The following is a 24,675-nucleotide window of genomic DNA, read 5'->3' on the forward strand; positions in this document are numbered from 1 at the left end:
GAGGGTCAGGATTGGAGGAAAATATGTCTAACAGGATAATCTATACGCCTGCCGATATTCAGTGTGGTGGTGATGGTAATGGTAATGTTAGTCCCTAGGAGCAATGGAGGATGTTGGGACGGGCAGTGACGCATGCTCATGGTCACAGCTGCTGAGTCAGCATTTTGCAGTCCAAGGTGTTACGAAGGACCGTTGCGCCAAAGTACCTACCAAAAACGAAGGCCCCCGTTACAAGGGACAGAGAGTGTCAACGGTCAAACTGACACTCCAGAAACATTAGTCGCTGGAAACATATGGAAATTAGTATATAAGATTATTCCACTTATACTAGGCTTGTTTAACTACTTATTTTTTTACCTTAAGATTTAGGATGCCAACTTTTTCTGTTACCTCTGAGTCCTAAGTTCCGTACCAAAAAGAATCAATTAAAGCATTTAGTATCGGTTCGTTATTGTTTCTTTCGATCTGCCTTGTTTATCTCGTGATTTCACTTTAGTTGGTTGGTTGTATTCCAAAGCCCCTTATTTATCTCAGTAACAAACTCGATGAGGATGGCAGGGGCACATAAACTGCTCCAACAGCCTTGTCTGGATATTTCGTCTCTCGTGCTACTATGATTAAAACCCCGACACTATACTCTGTATCCTAGTAGGTAATGGATACAACTTGTCACCGCTCAAAAGCAAACACATTGCCCTTGTTAGCAGTGTTTCGACTACTGCAGTTACTACTCACCTACTCTGTACTACTGAGAATATCACACAACTCTGGGCCATCACCAACACAAGTTCCATACCCAAGATCCCTTGTAGTTATCACCAACAACTCCAACGTAACGCAATCTTCTGGCCAATCGGAACACGCTTTTCCCTGTAGATCGTCCCTCATTTCCCGCATTACTGCACGGGCACTAAACAGAGGTAAATGCTGTAAAAAGCTCAGCGCTTAAGCAGTTAGCGCCCCGTCAAATGGTAGCGGTTGGTTAGCCGCCGCCCCTTCTTTAAACTTTTGATATCGAGATTTCCTCAAGGCGGCAACATCAAGCCACAGCATAATTGTCTCTGTTGATTTCAGTCAAACGCGCTTCTGAGACTACAGCTGTTGATTTTTCAGAATATCAGAAATGGTATTTAGCATTGGCCTCTTGGTGCACCGAGACTGCCACCATGTTGTGTTGTCTAGTTAGGCAGATGGTGCGGCACCAGACCAGGATGATCCCCCCAGAACAGAACACAGAAACTAGACTATCGAACCCTTAGAAAAGGAATCAGATTGGCTGAGCTTCCGTCCGGCGCTTAATCGAGGCTAATTCTACAGACTTGGGTCGTATCGTATCCTTGATGCCCCAGTTATTCCAGTTTCGTGATGATGAACTATCGACCAACATGCATATTTTTCTTTCCTTAACAGATCTTCTCCTACTTTACTAGACAATATGTTTACCCGTCATTTTCGGATCTGTTGGTCCCAATCACTTACTTAATCTGGGAAGGTTAAATGTTCATCAACTGTGGCCATGATGTGGTAGTTTTAACGCGACAGTCGCCCGGTAATTGTAAACCTCGACACTCTTCTCTTATTCCGTTTTCATCATATTCCTTCTGTTGCGGGTGGCTGGCCGCTCTTTTCTATATTCCTATTCCTTAATAATGTCTAGTTGGGAAACCACAGCCCTTCGGTTACACAGCAATGTGACCGTCGACTCAACACCGAACTCGTCTCACAAGAGTCTACCGCCAGTACCAAAACAAAAGACAAAGGCAAGGGCTGTTACAGGTGTGAAGGAAGTTTCCGGGGAAGAGGAATCTACCAAGACGAAAGGATGGAAACCACTCTCACTCTCGACGCCGATTCTACTTGCTGTAATCGCCCTCACGATCCTCCTCGCAGTCGCCGTTGAAACACTAGCACAACGAAGTGCTTCTCAAGGTGGCCTTGCTCTATCCCCTTCACTCAAAGAAATGCCACAATACGCCCGGTTTAGTTACCTCTACGTCCCGACCATTATCGCCGTGTTGTACAGTATGATATGGAGTTGGATTGATCTGGACGTCAAGCGAATGCAACCATGGTTCGAAATGTCAAAGAATGATGGTGCTACGGCCGAAAACTCAGTCTTCCTAGACTATCAGTATGATTTTGTGGCTATGGTTCCTTTCAAATCTGCGAAGAGGAAGCATTGGCCTGTCTTCTTTGGAGGCACCGCCATGATTATCGTGTTGTGGGCACTAACACCCCTTCAGAGTGCCTTGTTGGGCACAGGGATTGTTAAACAGACGAACGAGATCGGGATTACCAACAGGTCCCAACTCCTCCCAGTCAAAGAGCATGTCACGGTCCTGGATCCAAGTTTTCTCAACACTGGATACGCCATAGCCTGGCTGGGCCAACAGTTTCCTCCTTTTACGACCGCCGACTATGCGCTGCTTCCTTTCTATCCAGACACAAGTTCGGAGCTTACTAACAACATATCAAGCACGATAGCATTGTCCAACATTACTGCAGAAACAACAAAGCTTTGGACTGAACTAGACTGTTGGCCCGCAGGTATTGCCAGGTACGGCCCCCGAGCGATGGAGGAGTTCAATTTCTTCAATGGACAAGGATGCAACACGACGGCCGGTTTCGGCAAAATGGATGAGCGCAGGATGTACTATCTGGGCTTCTTTACCAGTCCGTATTCGAATTATCAAATTGCAAATCCGTTCTGCCCACGGACGCCTGATTCGATCCATCAGTTCCTCGCGGTCTGGGCAAAACCTATCCCGGTCGACTGGGACCCTAGTCCAAGCTTCAACATCTCTGCCGTGTTCTGTCAACCCCATTATTTCAAACAAAAGGTTCTAGCGACAGTTAAGGCGGACACCTTCGAGCCGGATACAGCATCCATCAAGGAACTGGGGCCAAAGGAGACACTTACGGAAAAGGAATTCAACACAACAGCCTTTGAATTCCTTCTGGGCAATGGCATGGCACAGACACCAATTACCAAGGATTTTCCATTCAATGCTGTCGTCGAACAGCACCCGCGTTTGAATCAATCCGGCTTCCAGTTTCCTGTCTCCAACATGGTGGGTTTTGCTTTAGCAGGTAGAGACCTACATGCAGATGAATATGTGCACCACGACAACCTGCACAAAGCTTATAACCACGCCCATAAATATCTTTTCTCGGTGGCTGTAACTACACTCCTGATGAACACGACAGACTTCTCTAACAATACCGTCTTTGTCGATCATTTTATGACTGGAGTTATCGTCAGCCGAACATTCGCCATAGCTGTAGAATGCTTTTTACTCGTCGTCGCCATTTTCACAGCTCTTATTCTGTGGTTCGTCCGATCTGCGCCCAGCAACCTACCATTGAACCCGTCTTCAATAAGACGTTACATCGATTTGTTCGGCAATAGTCCAGAAGTCCTAGGTGCATTCAAGCCGGTCGACTACACTGATGAGGAAGGGTTGCTCGAGGAATTTAAGATGGATGGCTTCCAGATGATATCAAAAGACGATGGCAAGAGCGCGGAAGTACTTCTTCATACAAGAATCAAGGCATCCGAATCCTATGACAAGTCCATTCAAAGAGGCTACTATGACCCGGTCAAGCCCTTAGCCCTCAAGAGATGGATTGGCCTCATATTTATTACCGCCCTAATCGGGTCAATGGCTTACCTTTCGTACTTGAAACAGCAGGAGACCTTACTGAACGGTCCGTTGAAAAGCATTTCGGAGTCTGCGACTTTGCTAACACGTCCACAGGATTGATCCGACCCTCGGAGAATTTCGAAGTTCTACAACTTTTAGAGAACTACATACCAACTGCCTTCGCGACACTGATCGAACCTTTCTGGGTTTTGTTGAACCGATTGCTTTGCGTCCTCCAGCCTTTCAAAGATCTCTGGGAAGGGAAAGCCAAACCAAAGAACACGATTGAAGCAACATATACGTCAATCCCGCCTCAACTTGTCTTCTGGAGAGCCCTAAAGTCTAACCATTTTGTCCTCGTGCTTGTTTGTTCTATGGCTCTACTTGCAAATCTCCTTGCTGTCGGCCTCGGTTCTCTTTTCAATGAGGATATAACAACTGCAAACTACACGATTTCAATGGCCCCAAGCTTTGCACCTCGATTTGACAACGACTCTGTTGTTGATCTAACGTTTTACTTGAACAAGGATCTCATCACAACGAGTCTATACCAGGATCATTTCTACATGGCCATGGCTAATCTGACGTCTGGTACGATTCTCGCGCCTTGGATGTCGCAAGAGTACTACTTCCAAGGATATCAGCTCGAGGATCAAAGTATTAATAGGACGGGAGACGCTTATACAGTAAGCACAAGGGGTTTTGGTGCTGTCCCCAACTGTACCGTTATACCAGCTCATACTTTGACCACCAAGTACAAGGAGCCAGAATTTTGGCCTACGGAAAAGAAAAATTTAAGTCAATGCGAAACTGATAATCAGTTCATTGCTGCTGCAGTTCCAGTGATCCAACAATCGGGTTACAATGAGTCTACTGGGGTTGCAGCTCTGGAGTACAGTATGACTATGGACAAGACTTTCTCGATTGCACCCTGCGCAAGAACTTTACCTTTGGGATGGGCTCGATCCAAAGAGGCGGCGTTTACGAACAGCACAATCGAAGCCAGTTTCATGATCTGTCGTCCGATTTTTCAAACTGCCATGTTTAATGTTACAGTCGATTCCCTCGGAAACGTTATCTCGTACAATAGGACTAGCAACCTCACAACAACGTTAGATTACACCCACTCAGAACAACACACCGATATCTTGTTACAAACTTATAACTACAGATGGAATCAGGAGCCTAGCTGGCACAACGATACGCTCTCCACGAACTGGATGAATTATTTCATCGCAGTGATTAACGGCAACAGATTAGCCCTCGACCCAGACGCTCCTGTCCCGGATCCGGAGCAGCTAATCCCAGCTGTGACTGACATATACCGTCGCGCTTTTGCCATATTGCTAGGTCTAAACGCCCACATATTCGAGGATAGCGACAAGGGCGAGACAGTGTCCGCAATCCGCCATACGAAAGAGACGCGAATATTCATGGAAGACGCGTCCTTTATCATTACAATGACAGTACTCGCTCTTAACACAGTTGTCGCCTGTCTGTTCTACATCAGAGCTGTTGCTTTCGTTTTACCACGCATGCCAACAACTATAGGCGCTGTCGTGTCATATTTTGCACCGAGCCGCCTTGCTACGCCAACCTACAGAGATGCTCCAGGCCAGTCTTCTCGCACATTGAGTTTTGGAAGATATATTGGTATGGACGGAAAAGTACATATTGGTATTGAGGCAGATCCTCATGTTGTACCTATTGGCCCAACGTCACTTGGGGGGCAGAAAGACCTTTTCAGGTTTCTTAGACGGAGAAGGAAAGATGGAAATGAACTTAGCAATACCGAAACCTGGCTGTAGCAAAGTTCCTTCGAAGGGACAAATTACTAAATTAATTATATTATATTTGCGCGTTGATTTCCTATTTCATAACAATGCGAGCATGGCCATGTATGTGTGTGTAGACCATCACCATCCCTCTGGGAAGCACTATCAAGAACATGTCTTTTTTTAACTCAAAAGAATAACTCGCCAGCAAATATGCCATCATCAATATGAGTATCTTGGAACAATCATTGATTTTGGCGAACAATTGCAATCAAATTATTCATCGAACGTGATTGATTACATGCAAATAGTCACTTGTGTGTTTGGTGGTTGTTACAACTTGAAGCAAAATATGCCTTCGGTGTGTGTTCACAGTGTAAATCAATAGCAACTTAAAAGATGACTTTGACAAATAGTAGAATTCTTCAGGGGTTTATCTCCATGTGACAATAAATAGAAATATACAAAAAAAAAAAAGAAGAAGAAAGTTGTGTACCCTCCATAACGCCTGTCCTTCCTTAACCTGTTCTAATCCTACCCAAACATGTTCCTATTTTCATAGAATTGAGCTTAGGAACGCTGAGCTCGGCGCATGTTTCTCTTGCCTCGCTTGACAGCCATGCTGATATCAGCACCTTGTCCAGGGGTGCAGCTAACCCCGGAGGAGAGTCCTTGAGAAGGTGTCCAGGTGCCACTTGCACAGCGTTGGAAAGAAGAACCGCCAATGCAGTTCCACTCACCCTCAGATGTGCAGGCAGTTCCAGCAGCAAAGCCACCACTGCCTGATCCAGAGCCAGAGTTTCCACCGTTGTTGCCTCCATCAGACCCAGCACCCTTGTCGGAGCCGGCATCCTCACCAGAGCCGTTCTTAGGGGTCTCAGGAGTGGCAGGAGTGGCAGAGGCTTCAGGAGCTTGAGTAGCAGAAGGTTGAGAAGCAGCAGGCTGGGAAACAGTGATGAAGGCGCCGCCGGGGATCTCAGGGGCGCCGTTGGAGCCATCACCAGATCCGGATCCAGCACCAGGTGCAGGAGTGGTGGCAGGTTGAGTAGGCTGGGCACCATTATCAGAGGTAGGGGCAGCCACGGGGGTAGAAGGTTGAGCGCTTCCGCCACCAGAACCAGAGCCAGAACCAGGCTTTTGGCACCCAGGTCCCTTGGGGTCAGTAAGAAGGGACTTGAGCTTGCTGACAGAGTTGCCGGGGTTGGGGAATGCAAGATCAGTATCGGGAGGTGTCTCACAGTCGTTGCCGATGTTGGCAACGAACATGTCAGGAAGAGAGTCCAAGTAGCCCTTAGAGCCACCCTCACCCTGAACAGTGACAGCGGCACAGTTCATGTACATCTCACGGTTTCCAACGTGGTTGAACCAAGTCCATGCGAGGACGTAGTCACCGGCAGCCAGTTCTTCAGGGATCTTGAAGTCATACTTGTCGGGGTCTTCAAAATTGGCATTCTCGGGGTAGTTACCGGCTTGGTTCTTCGCAGGGCATCCACCCTCGATAGAGTGGATGACCTTCCAGACAGAGTCCTTGGTTGGGTTTTTGTCGGTGGTGAGGGAGACTTGGCATGAGCCACCACCGTGAACGGCTGAACCGATGAAGGAGAGTTGTTGAGTGCTGCCAGCCTTGTAGCTGTTGGTTGATGCGCCATCGTTGACTGCTCCCTTGCATGGGAAGTTGGATCCATCAGCCTCAAGAGGGCTGTTGTTTGGGTTGCCGTAAGGCTTAGGGTTGGCCATGAGCATGTGGGCGCTGGCGTAGGAAGCCAAAGTGGCAATGGTAAAAGCCTTCACGAACATTTTGAGTGATGGGGTAAATCTAAACGTTCCAGACGGTAGATTTGATGTTCAGGTTGTGAGATTGTCGTCAAGACAGAATCGAGTGATATGGGTATAGGACTGAAGAGTCGTAGCTCGATTGTTGGGTATGTGAATGAAGGGTCGAATTGCACCAGGCAATACGTGAATGTCGTCGAGACAGGTAAAAGGACTAGCCTTTGGAAAGAAAGAAGAAGGAATGGAAGTGTCGTTGAGACAATCTCACTTGAAGGACTGGATAGAGACTTTTGAAGTCGTTGGTGATGAGAGAGAATGATACGGGGGAGGAGAGAACGTCTTATATGGACTTCAGTCCACACAATGGACTGGCTCTCGACGCTTCGAGAGCAGACAGAGAGGCAAGGGGAAATCGCAAGCAGGAGAAACATCCGCGAACGGACGTAGCCGCATGCACCTCAGAGGCGATCATGATGGACCAAAAATCCATAAGGTCAGGGGAGTAATAACTTCTAGTCAGCTAGTACAGCCACTCAGGATTCTTCAATGCCCTTGTTGGGCTTTGTTTCGAAGCAAACGGAGGCTTTAGGGCCGTGAGACTAAGAGACGATTTGCAGCAGGCGATTCATGATAGGCTGACGACAATGTTTCAAGACTCATCTGGTCACTAAGCAAAAGTGTGAGTGGACTAGACCCATGTAAACCCCAGAGAAAAGAGGTGGTTCAAGCCCCTGACTAGCGATTCAAGTGTTTGCAAGGGACCTGTCACTGTCCTGCCTGAAAGAGAGCATCCGTCTAGCTGTCTTATTGAAGGCGATAACAAGGGACCGCCTGTCGTCTCCCTTGTTCAGCTGCAAGGCCATACCCTTGGTGCCTTGTGTTGCTTGTTGAAGCGCCCTTGGGTTACGAGATATTCAGCGTGACTTGCAATGAGTATTCAATGCCGTCAGCTCTAGCGTAGGCCGCCCATAGTGGCAAGGGAGCTTAGTCGGTGAAGTAAGGACTGGGAAAAGACTTTGGTGGTTGGGGCGCAAGGGACTCCAGTTGTGCGGTCACCAATAGGGCCCTGTCGAACCAAGTGCTCGGGAAAGTCGTTGGCTGCAACATGGGTATTCTGAGTAACCATGCTTCCAACGTCATCATATGGGGCACACCAGACTTGGTTTCTATCCTTTTACTTCAATACGTATTGCCATGCCCTCCTGAAAAATCATTTTGAGTATTTGCTTCGTGTGATCTGTCGCAAGGAGGATTCATCAATAAAGTCATCTGTCTCAATGATCTGAGCGTATTGTCGAGTCAATGCATTGTTCCGACAGTCATGACCTCCCCTGCATAACAATCCGTCGTGCTGGGCCATCCATTACGACAAGTTCAGTCTTTGGGAGCGGGGTTCAGATGCCAATCAGGGGGCGACGACAGGGATATAAGGCTGAGTGACAGGGGTCATGCCAGGCGAACGTGTCCAAGGGGATTAGTGGCTGAAGAGCCCAGAACCAGTCGGCTGTCGCATTCTTGCCAAGACTCAAACAATTGTCCAAAATGGGATGATCCGACCATCCAGAGGAATCTCGTAAAGAACTGGTGCTGCGCACGGAAACACCGCGTGGTCCAAGTTCTCATGAGGGCTGTGATGAGAATTCCAGCAGCCCATGACCTTGCAAATTGATGCGACTCGAGACTATTACTGCAACCAGCGGCACAGATCCGGGCAGCGTGGCTCATTATTGCCATCTACCTAGTCATCGTATAGGGCGTTCTGGAGGCCTGCCTTCTTGAGTAATCCCCTGAACGATCGCCTTCGTATCCAGGGGTGCAGGTGCAGATCTCTGGCAGGATATAATCTTTCACGCGTGGTCAAAAAGACCTCATTGGAGTTAGGGAGTACATATCTCCCGATACTCCTACTCCTTTGGGCTTCGTCTCCGTGTGGTAGACTACAACGGCAGGGGGCCGTTCCTTAGACTTGCGTAGTCTTGCGGGTGATTTTTTCATTTTTATTCCCCTAGTGAAACCGTGCCTGTTTCACAAGTTGTGTTCATAGTGAATAGGAATTGTGACAAACCAATCATTTGTGAAAGGTTGCATTCAAGTGGTGCAGACACCTTGCATAAGTCAAGTACAAAGGCCTCATTGTGACTTTTGTTTCTGCAAGGAGGTATCTTCATGTTTCGGACTTTGGTGTTTTATTGTTTTGGTGTTGGTGTTGGTGTTTGGTGCTTGAGTGGGGTTGAATTGGTTACAAAGGCTGGAAAGTCAGACAAGACTGGAAGCGGTAGGCGCCCGGAGGGTACCGAGCTCTTTCTGTTTACAACGTGGCAAGCTGAAAGCAAGAGCCAAGGCCCGTTACAGCGATTGATAGGGTAGTTTGTTAGTGTTGGGTCTATAATAGAGGATTTCTCACTGCTTAGATCATTATGAGGCCAGTGTAAGATCAGTTGCCGCTCACATTTCTTGCAGAACTAAGATGACCGCTAAGTCAAGAAATAGCACGATTCGCCTCTTTATTGGACCTGTCTGGCGCATCATGACACTGGCGTCAGGTACAGCTGTTCCCGGATTGGATGTATGTAAGCAAGATGCTGAAGACTAGAAATATTAGTCCTATTTTCCTTGGCTCCTAGTGTTATTGTCACCAATGACTACTTCTGTATAGTCGCTGGAATACCTTTACCGACTGCTATCTCGATTGGGCAGCTTTGGACTTTTCTCGTGACTTTGACAGCCTGCAGCTCGACCAACACGGAGGCCCGGGGAAGGCCAGCTCGAACAAGGGTCGTCGTCTATCGACTATCGGACGAAACGCGGCGTATCTATAGGCCGTGTTTTCCAAGGGAAATAATACGGAACCAAGATCATGACCAGGGTGTCCAGAATTTTCCAAGTTCAGATGATCTTCAGCTTGGCCTCGGCCGGGTTTGATATTCCGCATTAAAGCACCGACCATATTAATAACTCTCCATTCAATGTCCACGCAATGGCCAGTGCTGATCTTATTCAGGATCCCAAGTCCTAGCAATACTGTGCAGGGCCTTTTTATAGCAGCCGCGTAACTCTGTGGCGTGAAACCCTCTACTGAATAAGGAGGATTCTACCTGTTACTCTTTGACCCAAGCTTCAACACTGACACTAACCATAGGGCCACTGCGAACTCTCAGCCACATTTCATATATATTATTAGATTCACTACCTAGTCAATAACTCTGTGGCATTGGCTCAAGTCATCCGATTAGATAATTGTTCACAACAACTCACAACAACAAGGATATTCCTTTACATTCCTTTTACCTGAAGGATTTACAGCAGCGTTTCGTCAACAGGCAAACTCAATGCAATGAGGGCTTTTCATTCATCATAGAATTTATGATCAACAAACTGAAATCAGCCAAAACTTGATAGTCCAGCTCTTATTCGTCACCTTCATGATTCATATCATCACATCAAGAACTTCAACCAATATGCGCCTGACTCATGTCCTAGTAGACCGTCTTACAAGGGCGTTCTAGCTTTCTGGAAAGTCTTAACCGCCGATGGATTCACTCATCCCATGATTCTGGCAACATGAGCTGGACGTTGATGCACTGCTGCGTTGTCTCTCTTTTTTACAGGCCTAGGCGCTTACACTGGTTTCGGGGACAATCATTTTGTCTATTGCATGGTCATAGGGCTGTTATCTATGAGGCCCACTGGCACGGCATTTATGAACCGGTATGTCGGTAGCATCATCACAACATCCCCTCACCGCCACCACATCAACAAGTCTTGTCATGCTGCAACCAGATAAGCGACCGACTGCTGTCACTTTGAAGGCGCTTGCAGAAACACGCGTCTACTTCGAAGTCGTTATTGGTGGTTCACTCAGACTTCTACATTGTCCGCATCATCAGTATTGGACACATACATGAGCATGGCGTACGTCAGCCTACATTAATCGAAAGCCAATCCACCGCGGGTCCAGTTCTTCATCTTGGTCTTTCGGAACTCCTCAAAGTCCCATTCGCGCTTCTCAAGGTGGTTGAGTGAGTTGAAAACGTAGGCGGTCGTTTCCTTGGTTTCACCCTTCTCGTTGACAGTGCCGTCTTTGTTGAGCAACTTGACTTTGACCTTTTCCTTGTCATACTCGGGCCCCTCAAAATCGTCAAGCTTGCTCATGTTGGCATCGGTAAGTCCAGTAGCGTAAACCCCACGAACATTGTGACCCTTCTCAGCCACAACACCAGGATAGTCTGCGCGTCGAACTCGGTGGCGGCAGTAGCCCTCTAGGATTGCGGGAGTGAACGTGTGCATGTCCTTGATGACCTGAGGAGGGTTATTGTGGCCGTAGCAAACGGTGAAGAAGACCTCGGGTGCCATCTAGTGTTATATGTCAGGGTGGTACAGACCAGATCACGCATCAACCTACCAAGGTACCTGTTTAGTTGCATTAGCATACGCATTTTACGCATCTACATTATATGTGACTTGCCGTAGAAAAAGGCTGTGTATTCACCACTCATCGTTTTGGAGTCGGTATGTGGTGAGCGATATGCTTATCGTGATCGTTGACTCCCAGTGGTTGAGGGGTTAGTTTGCAGACAGTTTTGATAGAGATGAGAATAAGTAAGACTCGACCGAGTCTATGCAGAAATCCGAATTGGCTTTATATAATATATAACTTTCTCTTGAACAGAGAGAGGCCTTTGTTAGTTGCGTTAGTCAATGATCTGGATCATCTGCACTAAGTGCCTACCCTATTCTTGTTTGCTCGGCTTAGGCTGTCCATAAATAAAGCGGACAGTAGCTTAGTAGTGGGGCGATCAGCATTCATCACATCTTACAGAGGATACCTACCTACCTATGTAGGTAGTTGTATGAGTGCATTAAAAAGATCGTACTATTATATGAATCCATACTACTATTAAGTTAATGAGTTGTACTAAAAGAAGCCGATTGCCTACTATGGAGTTTTGTATTAGGCTTCTTGGCCAAACATAGGTAGTACTTCTGGCTACCTCCGGTTGGTACCTTGAAGTATCCATACTGGCTAGAACAGGATTCAATTTGAGCTCAACACACCAAAGGCCCGATGGAAGGGGGGATAACATTAAGCCACAGAGTCTTACAAGTCTGGGCCCATCAACAATTGGTCTATTACGAATGAAAATCTTCCCCAGCTGTGTGATACATGTTCCAATGTACATAAATGATGTACTCTTTGGACCTCGTCGCTGAGCAGCAGCAGCAGCAGATAAGATAAGATTAGATAAGAGCCATGTGGAGGCTCGACTTAGGAGCTGTATCGTAGATAATTGGCTGTTCACTACACGCTAATGCCGGTCAAACTTTGATACGGTCTTAGCGTCAGTGGAATTGGTGACCGCACGCCCCAGCTTAGTCGTTCTCGTAATTTTCAACGCGACGGCCCTTTCACGTCTCCAGCTACTACTAACCTTCAAGCTTGCCTTGCACCAAGCATCCTAATACACCAACATCCAAAACTCAACACGTATCATCACCACTCTTACCACTTCACTACACGTGGGATATTATCGAAAACCTTGACACCGAGAATTTTCTAATTCGTCCATCGACACCGCAGAAGCTCGCCACGGGCAGCCACATAACTCAAAACTCCTTACTCCATCTATCTATAAAAGGATCACCACCGAAACAACCCCCTTCATGGCAGATATAATCGCGTCACGTGGATGCCAATAATGCAACAATGTCTGGCACCACTATAGATGAAGTCGTGACTCGACTTAGTAATGGCGATATCGGTAATGCCCCATTGCGAAACCATAACCCCTCCATCATTGCTGTCGCATGCTCTCTGCGATATTACGATTGCTAACCAGTATGCTGTTCTCTAGATGTGAGACTCAAGCTGGAAGCCGCGACTACCTTGCGCGACAGCTTGGATCACTACACCAGTGGTCAAATATACCCTCCTTTCCTGAAAAGGTTGATGCCCGTCTTCATGGGCATTTTAAAAGGACCATGCACTTTCCAAAGCAACTCACCCGAGCAGAAACTACGAATGGTCATCCTCGAAGTCCTGCACCGATTACCTACACAACCCGCCCCTCCCGAACCTTTCGAACCTTACGCCGAAGAGACCGTCGACTTGTTGATGCAGCTTGTACGGACAGACAACGAAGAGAATGCAACAATATGTGTCAAGATAACATCGGACATCATGCGCCACCAACACAAGGCGCTGCAGGGAAAGGTGCAACCGTTCCTTACACTGATACAGGAGCTTTTTGAGCAAATGGAAAAGGTCGTCCGAGAACAACTTGATAATGCTCCTCACAATGCGCCATCGCAGTCCGGCGCACCTTCGACCCCCGGGAACTCGCAGAATTTCCAATCACCACGGCCAGGATCACCAGTCGCTTCCACCACTGAACTTGGAGCGGATCCCCAGCAACAAAACCGACCGCTGTTGAAGGGAATGCAGTCTTTCAAGGTCCTCTCCGAATGTCCTATTATAGTTGTGTCCATCTTCCAGGTTTATCGAAACACGGTGCAGCAGAATGTCCGGAAATTTGTCCCTCTCATTCAGAATGTACTGTGCCTTCAAGCTTCAGCTCAGCAGCAAGCGCATGCTGATGCTGCGGCTAAAGGAACCATTCATACTGGAGTGAGCCCTGCTATCAAGAACCGAGTAGCTTTCGCAGACTTTATTACGGCACAAGTCAAGACCATGAGCTTCCTGGCCTATCTCCTTCGCCAATACGCCTCACACCTGAACGATTTCCTACCTAGACTGCCTGATATCGTCCTTCGGCTTTTGAAGGACTGCCCCAGAGAGAAGTCTGGCACACGCAAAGAGCTTATAGTGGCGATTCGTCATATTATCAATTATAATTTCCGCAAAATCTTTATCCCAAAGATTGATGAGCTACTAGATGAGCGAACATTGACTGGAGACGGACTGACTGTGCATGAAACTATGCGGCCCCTGGCTTATAGTATGCTTGCTGATCTCATTCATCACGTCAGAGATTCTTTGAAGCCAGAACAAATCAGAAAGACTGTCGAGGTCTACACGAGAAACCTCCAAGACAACTTCCCCGGAACGAGCTTTCAGACTATGAGTGCCAAACTCCTCCTTAATATGGCTGAGTGTATTGCAAAGCTGCCTAACAAGGTCGACGCACGGCATTATCTCATCATGATTCTCAACGCCATCGCAGATAAATTTGCTGCCATGAACCGTCAGTACCCCAATGCTGTAAAGCTTTCGGCTCTCTATCGGGAACAGATGAAGGCTGGCACCCGGGAGACCTACCTGGCTGACCAGGATGGCCCTCCTGATTGGGATGAGACCGACATCTTCTCTGCGGTTCCCATTAAGACTTCGAATCCACGAGATCGCGGCGCCGACCCTGTTGTTGACAACAAATTCCTTTTCCGAAATCTGATGACAGGTCTTAAGAACACATTTTACCAATTGAGGACATGCAACGTCGGGTCACCTATCGATGCGCAGAATGCCCCCACTCACTGGCAGGATGTATCGTATGGATTCACAGCCGAGGAGGTCAAGGTCATCATCAAACTTTTCCGCGAGGGCGCCTATGTCTTTAGGTACTACGAGATTGAGAAGCCAGCCGCCGAGTCCCAATACATGTCGCCGGTGGAATATATGGCCAATTTCTACATGGTCTCTTGCAGTAAGGAGGAGAAGGACTTGCTTGAAACCTTTGCCACGGTATTCCACGCCATTGATCCCGCAACGTTCCATGAGGTGTTCCAACAAGAGATCCCGCGCCTTTACGACATGATCTTCGAACACACAGCTTTGTTGCATATACCCCAATTCTTCCTTGCTAGCGAGGCAACGTCTCCTAGCTTTTGTGGTATGCTCTTGCAGTTCCTCATGGAGCGAATCGACCAGGTAGGGTCTGCCGATGTTAAGAAATCCTCGATATTGTTGAGGCTCTTTAAGTTGGCTTTCATGGCAGTCACCTTGTTCGCCAATCAAAATGAGCAGGTTCTACTACCCCACGTCGTGAACATCGTCACAAAATCTATTGAGTTGTCGACAAAGGCAGAAGAGCCAATGAATTACTTCCTTCTCCTACGATCGCTGTTCCGCAGCATCGGTGGCGGTAAATTCGAGCAACTCTACAAGCAGATTTTGCCGCTGCTTGAAATGCTCTTGGATGTGCTTAATAATCTTTTAATGGCCGCTCGAAAGCCATCAGAGCGCGACTTGTATGTCGAACTCTGTCTCACGGTCCCAGCAAGACTTAGTCACTTGTTGCCGCATTTGAGCTTCCTGATGCGACCGCTTGTTGTTGCACTCCGTGCCGGGACAGATCTCGTTGGACAGGGCCTACGAACACTGGAACTGTGTGTTGACAACCTAACGGCGGATTATCTTGATCCCATCATGGCGCCTGTCATTGATGAGCTGATGACTGCTCTCTTCGACCATCTCAAACCCCACCCGTACAGCCACTTCCATGCCCATACCACAATGAGGATTCTTGGCAAATTGGGCGGCAGAAACAGAAAGTTCATGACCGGAGCTGTGCCGCTTGCTTACAAGGAGTACGCCGATGATCCTGCAGGCTTCGACCTGAGGTTGCTTGGCTCTAAAAAGGACAGAGCATTCCCTGCTGATATGGGCATTGATTTTGCTATTCAGAAGCTTACGGAATTCCCCAAAGCAACCAAGAACAACCACAACAAGCAGTACGATGGCTACTACAAGAAGCAAGCGCTGCACTTGATCAAATCTCAACTGAAGCTGCGCATTGGCTTTGATCAACTTCCGGAAGATCTCCCACGCCTCGTGCGACTCCAGGCCGAAGACCTTGTAGCACGGAGGTACGAGATAAATTCTACCAGCTTTGAGGTTTCTGACCGCGAGCGATCTATTCCGAAGAAAGAGTGTGAAGACTTGGTCGTGAAGCGACTTCTCAAGGCAATCATGTTTGCTCATTCGTTCCCCGAGTTCAGAGATGAGGCGAGTGCTTTCTTACTGAATGTCTGCAAACACTTTGCAATTATCGAAATTGGCCGAGCCTTGGTCGATTTGAAGCGAAACTTTAGCCCCTTTGACCCTAATGCTGGCGAGGGCCCTCTGCACATTGACACACGCAACCTTTCTGACGCAATCGTCGAGTCATTGGCTTCAGACCACCCAGACGTACGGGAGGCGGGCAAGAGTGCCATTCGGGAAATGTACGACTCCACAGCGATCATCTTCGGCTCGGAAGGCGACGTCGGCAAGCTCCCGTTCTTCAGTCACCTTAGCAGCACATTTTGCCACAGCTGTTATGAAGAGGAATGGTTTACCAAGACTGGTGGCAGTCTGGGAATCAACTATTTGCTCACAGAGCTTGACTTTGGCGACACTTGGATCACTTCCAAGCAAACCGAGTTTATACGTGCTCTCATCTACGTGGTTAAGGACATGCCCCAAGACCTTCCTGAAAAGACACGCTGCTTGGCACAAACAAGTCTCGAGGTGCTTCTGAAGCGCATCACCAAAGACATCACCAAGGAGGATGCACTACCCATTACACAACCACCAGGCCAGCCGCAAGGTGCTCAGCCCAAGCAGCCCCGTCTTTCTCAGATCTGCCAACAATTCGGAAATGATCTGTACCATATGAACAAGCATGTTCGTGAGACCGCCAAACACTCACTGGAACTCATCGCAAAGGCAGCAAATTGCGAGGTTTGGGAGCTCCTTGAATCCTGCAAGGATAAGATCCTGCAACCTATATTTGCCAAACCACTACGAGCGTTGCCGTTTAGTATCCAGATTGGCTATATCAACGCCATGACGTACCACATGAGCTTGAAGAACGACTGGGTCCCGTTCGACGATAATCTAAACCGTCTCCTGATGGAGTCTTTGGCCTTGGCAGATGCTGGTGACGATTCTCTGGCTAACAAGCCTGCAGAATTCCGTACACATGAGCATATTGTCAACCTCCGGGTTTCATGTATCAAACTCCTCACAACTGCTATGACCTTTGAGGAATTTTCCAACCAACCCACAAAGACAAAGATTCTGGGCGTCTTTTTTAAGTGTCTGTACTCAGAATCGAAGCCTACCATCACTGCAGCAAATGATGCCCTGAAGTCGGTCCTGTCGGTAGATAGGCGTCTGCCTAAGGAGCTCCTTCAAGGGGGATTGCGACCAGTGCTGCAGAGCCTTTCAGATCCTAAACGCCTCAGTACGGCGGGACTCGACAATCTGTCTAGGTTACTGAAGCTGCTCACGTCGTATTTTAAGGTCGAGATAGGTGCACGCTTACTTGAACAAATCGATTCGATTGTCGAACCCAGTGCTTTGCAGCAAATATCCTTCAGCTTTTTCGACCAACATGCTCAGATGAAGATCATCACCGCTATTCTCAATATCTTCCACTTGCTTCCCGCACCTGCTGAAGCTTTTAAGGAACGCTTGATCGACTGCTTCCTTGGACTTGAAGAAAAGCTGCGCCGGACTCAGCTTAGTCCATTCCGTCTTCCTATCTACAGGTATATGAATCGATATCCTAAGGAGATCTGGGCGTACCTCTTTGGCAAAGTGGAAGACCTCAAGTACGGTCGACTATTGGCGCAGGTCCTGGGCCACCCGGACAGCCAGGCTCTGCGAGAGGTTGCAGTTGACAATGTTGATGGCTTAATCACCCGCTGCAACGAGTTGATAAGTCAGAACAACGAGGCCAAGTTCATTGCAATGGTCAATACAATCCACATATTTGAGTCTCTCAGTCACTTCCCTAACGCGGAGAAATGGATGGACAAAAAGGAGCATCTTGACTGGCTCAAGAACATTGGCAAAGAACTGGAGAAGCATCTTCGCCAACATACCCTTCCGGCCCATCTCCGATTACCGGCTTACCAAGCTGCTGAGCAGCTCATGACCATTCTTGTCAAGTCACTGGAGAGGGCGCCAAAAGACCTGGACCCTCTTTTCAATCTGATCGAATGCGTTACTTCTGATGAGCTTCGCATTACACAGGAGCTGTTCTCTTTCATCTATAGGAGAATCATCTGCAATGACGCGATTGACTTCTGGAAAACGACGGTGCTTCGCTGTTTGGACACCTATTCTGGCAAATCTGCGTCAAACAAGATGAAGCACTTTTTGTTACATTACATCGTCAACCCGATCGTTGCAATGGATGTCATGCGCAACTGGAATCAACTTGATCAAAACAAGACTCCTCGACTTATGGACAGAGCTGTCATTGATGCAGTCAGCAGCAAAATCTGGAAGGTCCATCCTGAGATGACCATGGATGATCAAGCCCAGCCTGGTATTGACCATACGCGTTATGAAGTATTGCAGCTCTCTGCGATGTTGGTCAAGTACTATCACACACCTCTTCAAGATGCAAGGAAAGATATCATCAAGTTTGGTTGGACTTTCATCCGCTTAGAAGACGTGATCAACAAGCATGCCGCGTATGTGGTCATTGGCTACTTTATTGCACACTACGAAACCCCTCCAAAGATTGTGACCCAGGTGTATCTCTCACTCCTGAAGGCCAACCAAAACGAAGGCCGAGCTTTGGTAACACAAGCGTTAGAGCTTATTGCACCCATGCTGCCAAAGCGATGCGGAACTGGTCAGAACAACCAGTATGCGCCATGGGCAGTTGCGCCTCGCCGCATCCTAGCAGATGAAGGACAAAACGCACAGCAGATGACGAGTATCTTCCATTTCCTGGTTAGACACCCGGATCTTTTCTATGTGGCTCGGGACAAGTACATCACTTTGATGATCAGCTCGTTACGAAAGCTCGCCACGCCACAGAATGCATCCCACGAGTCAAAACGACTTTGTCTCAACATGATGTGGCTTATCTGGCTGTGGGAGGAGAGACGAGTAGAAGGAAAGTCACAAACGTCTGACACAAGAGCTCTTTCTCAATCTCCTAACACCAAGAAGAGGAAGCTGGAGGCGGAACAAGCGATCGCTCCGTCTCAGCCCCAGCGTGTCGAGTACGAGATTCCACCCCTGTTCCGAACGAAGATGATCAAGTATCTGGTCGAATTCATTGCTCAGTTGAACGAGCGCTATGAGCTCCCTTCAGCCAAGCCTCGGGATCAAGTCTCGTCGTCAATTCCTCCTGTCCCATTAGCGTTGACCGATCTTTGCAAGAAGGCCATGAAGCTGCTTTACAACCTTGTACAGCCTCAGTATTGGGGCGACCTCGAACTGGACCTGTTCCCCAATGTCACACATGTGATCTTGGCAAGCGAGCGAACCCAGACTATACTTACTGCTGATCCTTCTGACAAGGAGAAGTTCGACGAGAAGTTCCTCACCAACATCATTAACACCCTCCAGGTCGTCCGCATTGTGCTCAACGCAAAGGACGACGAATGGATCCAGAAGAATATGCCATCTATCCAGAAGGTTTTGGAAAAGTGTCTCAAGTCAGAAAACCCTGAAATCCAGGATTGTCTTCATCTTTCCGACAAGAAGTTTGACGACGGCCGTGAGCTACGGTCAATTGTCAAGCGCATCTTGGATTCTGTTCCCGACGACACTCCCATGGAAGATGCGGACGCTGATGGCGAGACTGAGACGCAGACATCAGAGATCGTCGCGTACCTGTCCCAACTTGCAACGGAAGCAATGAACAGCAGCAACTATACTTCGGGCGTGAGCATTCTTTGGTCTCTTGGCCAGCGAAAGCCGAATGTCATCGATCAGCACATCGCATCCCTGATGAAAGCACTTCAATCCAAGCATGCTAAAGAGCATGTGCAGCATTACAATGCTGTTGCGAGCCAAGCCGCTGGTGTGAACAATAGGAACCAGGACCCCAACACTCCGAGTGGAGAAATGTCTTCTTATGATCTCGAAATCCAGACAAAGATTATGATCAAGGAGATACAGGTCGTTGCTCTTCGGATGGAGGTTCTAGGCGACTCTCGCCGGCCTTTCCTCAGCGTCCTCGCAACTCTGGTGGAAAAGTCCATGTCGATTGAGCTTTGCGAAGAAATTTTGAACATGGTTGAGGGATGGGTATTCCGTTCAGAAGGAACATGGCCAACTCTTAAGGAGAAGACGGCCGTTCTTCACAAGATGCTATCCTTCGAGCACCGACAAGACCCAACCATGCTGTCCAAGTTCCTGGACCTCGTTATTCGCATCTACGAGGACCCAAAAATCACTCGCACTGAGCTCACAGTCCGCATGGAGCACGCATTCCTTATCGGCACCCGTGCAACGGATGTCGACATGCGGAACCGCTTCATGGCCATTTTCGACAAGAGTTTATCCAAATCGGCCAGCGCACGTCTATCTTATGTTCTCACCTCTCAGAATTGGGATACACTGTCTGACTCCTACTGGCTTGCCCAAGCCAGTCATTTGTTGCTAGGTGCCGTGGAGACAAACGCCAACATTCAGCTTTATCAGTCCGACTTCAAGACGTTGCCAATTTCCCGCTTGCTGACCACCTTCACAAAGGAGATGGAGGCCCGAGAGCCTGCTAGCATCATCGATGACAAGTTTGAGTCATTTATGGCAAGTCACCGCCGCTTCATGATGGAACTCAGTGATATCAAAGTGAGAGACGTCGTCGAGCCCTTGGCTCAGCTCCAGCACGTCGACTCTCAACTCGCGCATAATCTTTGGGTCACTCTTTTCCCAATCTATTGGTCATCTGTCGCAAAGGATGACCGAGTTGATCTGGAGCGTGGCATTGTAGCCCTGCTCACCAAGGACTACCACAGTCGCCAGATTGACAAGCGTCCCAATGTTATTCAGTCCATCCTTGATGGTGCTGCTAAGACTTGGCCAGAGTGCAAGATCCCACCACATGTGCTCAAGTATGAGGCAAAGACCTATGATGCCTGGTACACTGCTTTGATCCAACTGGAGAACGCCGCCATCAAACCCCAGGTAGAGTCGGCTGCCGTTCGCGAAAGCAACCTCGACGCTCTTGTCGAGCTGTACGCCTCTCTTCAGGAGGATGATCTGTTCTACGGTACATGGAGGCGACGATGCCAGTTTGTTGAAACCAATGCCGCTCTGTCTTATGAACAAAATGGCATGTGGGACAAGGCTCAGAAGCTATATGAAAATGCTCAAATCAAGGCCCGAACAGGCGTGATACCATTTTCTCAAGCTGAGTACATGCTTTGGGAGGACCACTGGGTTCTGTGTGCTCAGAAATTGCAACAGTGGGAAATCCTGCAAGATTTCGCCAAGCATGAGAATTTCCAAGACCTTCTGCTCGAGTGCGCGTGGCGCAACACGGATATGTGGCAGGACGAGCAACATCGGGAGGCCTTGGACAACATCATCAAAGGAGTCATGGACGCCCCAACACCTCGCAGAGCCTTCTTTCAATCCTTTATGTCACTCCTCAAATTCCACAATAGCCAGGAACCCACAACCGATTTTGCACGTGTCTGCGATGAAGCAATTCAACTGTCAATTCGCAAGTGGCACCAACTGCCCGAGCGCCTGACAAACGCCCATGTTCCTCTTCTCCAAAACTTCCAACAGCTGGTTGAGCTTCATGATGCCAGCGTCATTTGTCAGAGTCTTGCCAGCACCAATCAAAGCAACTTGGACATTAAAAGCGGCGAACTCAAATTGCTCCTCGGTGCTTGGCGTGATCGCCTACCAAATGTTTGGGATGACATCACTGCTTGGCAAGACCTCGTCACTTGGAGACAGCATATCTTCAGCCTTATCAACCAGACGTACCTTCAGTTGCTGCCGCAACAAGGCGCGCAGAACGCTGGAGGGGCGAGTTCCTTTGCTTACCGTGGCTACCACGAGACTGCCTGGATAATCAACAGATTCGCTCACGTTGCCCGCAAGCATAATCTTCCCGAGGTTTGCATCAACCAGTTGAGCCGCATCTATACACTACCCAATATTGAGATTCAAGAAGCTTTCCTGAAGCTTCGCGAACAAGCCAAGTGCCACTACGAGAACCCCGAAGAGCTATCTAGTGGCTTGGACGTAATCAATAACACGAACCTCAATTACTTTAGCCCGCCTCAGAAGGCCGAGTTTTATACCCTCAAGGGAATGTTCTTGGAGAAGCTCAAACAGAAGGACGAGGCCGACTCAGCATATGGAACGGCGTTGTATTTCGATATTGGTGCTGCAAAAGCTTGGGCTGAGTGGGGTTACTTCAACGATCGCAAGTTCAAGGAAGATCCCACCGATCTCAACGCGGCGCGTCAAGCCCTCACCTCGTACTTGCAGGCCGCAGGAAGCTACAAGAACGCCAAGTCACGAAAGCTTCTTGCCCGAATCCTGTGGCTGCTCAGCTTGGACGATTCCAAGGGCACTATCGCGCTTGGCTTCGATGACTTCAAGGGCGAAACACCTGTGTGGTACTGGATTACCTTTATTCAGCAATTGATCACAGGTCTCGGCCACAAGGAAGCGCCCCGCGTGTTCCAACTCCTTCTGAAGATTGCCAAATCGTATCCTCAAGCACTGTACTTCCAGCTCCGAACTAATCGTGAGGACCTGCTTGTCATTAAGAAGAACCAGGAAGCCAGGGACAGAAACGCACGACAACGCGCGCAATCAACTGTCTCCAATGGAAAGGCGAGCGCGTCTCCATCCATGACCAAGCAGGAACCCCCCCGACCTGGTACATCGTCATCACGACCAGGCACTGCCAATGCGGCTGATGGCACAACAGTCAAGGCCGAGGGTGATGCTGGCAGCAACGCAGCTGGCACACCGGCACCCGCCAATGGACAAGCTCCTGATCCCTCAAAGGTTGCACTTAAGCCGACCGTTCAACCTGGACAGCCCACACAGGCTCAGAAGAAGCCTCCGTGGGAGTACACTGAGGAGGTCATGTCAGTCCTCAAGACGGCCTTCCCCCTCTTGGCTCTTTCGATGGAGACGATGGTGGACCAGATTCAGAAGAACTTCAAGTGCCCTCCCGACGAAGACGCTTACCGATTAATTGTTGCCCTTCTTAACGATGCTCTTGCCTATGTCAGCCGAACTCCTCCCTCTTTCGCCAAGAACGTCAAACTTCCGGCGGCGACGGAAACCAATATTACTCGTTTCGCTGAAACGATCCTGCCAAGCCACATCAAGAAATCCTTCGAGGCGGACTTCGTTACGGTTAAGCCGACAATGTACGAGTACATTTACAAGCTGCGCCGTTGGCGTAATAAGTTTGAGGAGAAGCTGGACCACAGAGTGCCTCGTGCTTCACTTGAAAACTTCTCCCCTCTTCTGAGTGAGTTCAGATATGGCAAGTTTGATGAGGTAGAGGTCCCAGGACAATACTTGCAGCACAAGGATAAGAACCAGGACTTCATTCGTATTGACCGCTTCCTACCAAACATCGATCTTGTTCGATCCATCAGCGCCTCTTATCGCCGTATCAAGATGCGGGGACACGATGGAAGCATCCACACATGGGCCATTCAGCATCCTGCGGCTCGTCACTGCCGACGAGAGGAGCGCATCTTGCAACTTTTCCGTTCACTCAACCAGACACTGGGACGGAAGAAGGAGAGCCGACGTCGCGATTTGCAGTTCACGATACCGATTATGGTTCCATTCGCACCGCACATCCGACTTGTCCAGGAAGACACGTCATACACTACACTGCAGGGAGTATATGAGGATCATTGCCGAAACATGGGCATGTCAAAGGATGACCCTGTACTGTTTACCATGGAGAAGCTTCGGGGTGCGCTCGAGAGCAAGAGCTCGGTAAGTTTTTCGACAAGACATGACTATTCCACAGCCACTGACAGTCAACAGAACAAACCTGAGCAGGCAGCAACAGCTCGATTGGAGGTCTTTAATGCCATTCAGGAGAAATGGGTTCCGTCCACAGTTGCAATCGAGTACTTCCAGAAGGTGTTCCCGCAGTTCGCAGAGTTCTGGCTGTTCCGTCGCCAGTTCTCATACCAGCTTGCTGCGTTGACATTTATTACATACATCATGTACATGCACAACCGATACCCGCAGAAGATCAACATCTCGAGGGCCACGGGTAAGGTTTGGGGATCTGAAATGATGTCCTACATGAGCGCCAACAAACCCTTTTTCCACAACCCTGAGCCGGTACCTTTCCGACTTACGCCCAACCTTCAAACGTTGATGGGACCACTTGCCACTGAAGGCATCTTTGCATGCTCCTTGATGGCTATTGCACGATGCTTGACGGAACCCGAGTACGAATTGGAACACGCCCTGACTCTGCTTGTGCGTGATGAGATGCTGTTTTGGTTCACGGGCAGTCACAGGAATGGAGTTATAACGGAGAGCCAACTGCGAGATTCTGTGCAGGTTAATAGCGACTCGATTGTCAAGCGGGCAATCAGCCTGGCCCACAGCCCCGTTGGCAATTTGCCTGCGAACCAGACGGTGATTGACGCTATCGCCAAGGCTGTTAACCCTATGAATTTGGCACAATGCGATGCTTTGTGGATGCCATATCTATAAGGGTACGATGTTATTCATCTTATGATTGGAGGAAATGGAGGACATGTGTGTTGGAGCG

General features: G+C 48.6%; 4 protein-coding genes across 4 annotated transcripts; 2 read left to right on the top strand and 2 right to left on the bottom strand.

The window, feature by feature from the left end:
• Window positions 1-1,649: 1,649 nt before the first annotated feature.
• Window positions 1,650-5,838, top strand: FGSG_06086 (uncharacterized protein; the record flags this gene model as incomplete). The annotated part of the gene is made up of 6 exons (XM_011326408.1): window positions 1,650-1,776; window positions 2,548-3,708; window positions 3,759-4,330; window positions 4,466-5,297; window positions 5,731-5,780; window positions 5,836-5,838. 6 exons carry the CDS (start codon window positions 1,650-1,652, stop codon window positions 5,836-5,838), a joined length of 2,745 nt encoding a protein of 914 aa, XP_011324710.1.
• On the bottom strand, window positions 5,827-7,478 carry FGSG_06087 (uncharacterized protein). The gene has a single exon (XM_011326409.1). It carries the CDS (start codon window positions 7,214-7,216, stop codon window positions 5,990-5,992), a length of 1,227 nt encoding a protein of 408 aa, XP_011324711.1. The 5' UTR covers window positions 7,217-7,478; the 3' UTR covers window positions 5,827-5,989.
• Window positions 7,479-10,877: 3,399 nt separating this feature from the next.
• Window positions 10,878-11,688, bottom strand: FGSG_06088 (uncharacterized protein; the record flags this gene model as incomplete). Its single annotated transcript, XM_011326410.1, has 4 exons — window positions 10,878-11,058; window positions 11,119-11,545; window positions 11,595-11,602; window positions 11,682-11,688. 3 exons carry the CDS (start codon window positions 11,686-11,688, stop codon window positions 11,120-11,122), a joined length of 441 nt encoding a protein of 146 aa, XP_011324712.1. The 3' UTR covers window positions 10,878-11,058; window position 11,119.
• Window positions 11,689-12,896: 1,208 nt separating this feature from the next.
• Window positions 12,897-24,617, top strand: FGSG_06089 (uncharacterized protein; the record flags this gene model as incomplete). Its single annotated transcript, XM_011326411.1, has 2 exons — window positions 12,897-12,951; window positions 13,030-24,617. 2 exons carry the CDS (start codon window positions 12,897-12,899, stop codon window positions 24,615-24,617), a joined length of 11,643 nt encoding a protein of 3,880 aa, XP_011324713.1.
• Between the last annotated feature and the right edge of the window lie 58 nt (window positions 24,618-24,675).

Source organism: Fusarium graminearum, chromosome 3 (assembly GCF_000240135.3).
Source record: "Fusarium graminearum PH-1 chromosome 3, whole genome shotgun sequence".
NCBI classification, from domain to species: domain Eukaryota; kingdom Fungi; phylum Ascomycota; class Sordariomycetes; order Hypocreales; family Nectriaceae; genus Fusarium; species Fusarium graminearum.

Bases quoted from the DNA above. Each gene is read 5' to 3' on its own strand.
- FGSG_06087 (XM_011326409.1), bottom strand. From the start codon at position 7,216: ATGTTCGTGAAGGCTTTTACCATTGCCACTTTGGCTTCCTACGCCAGC.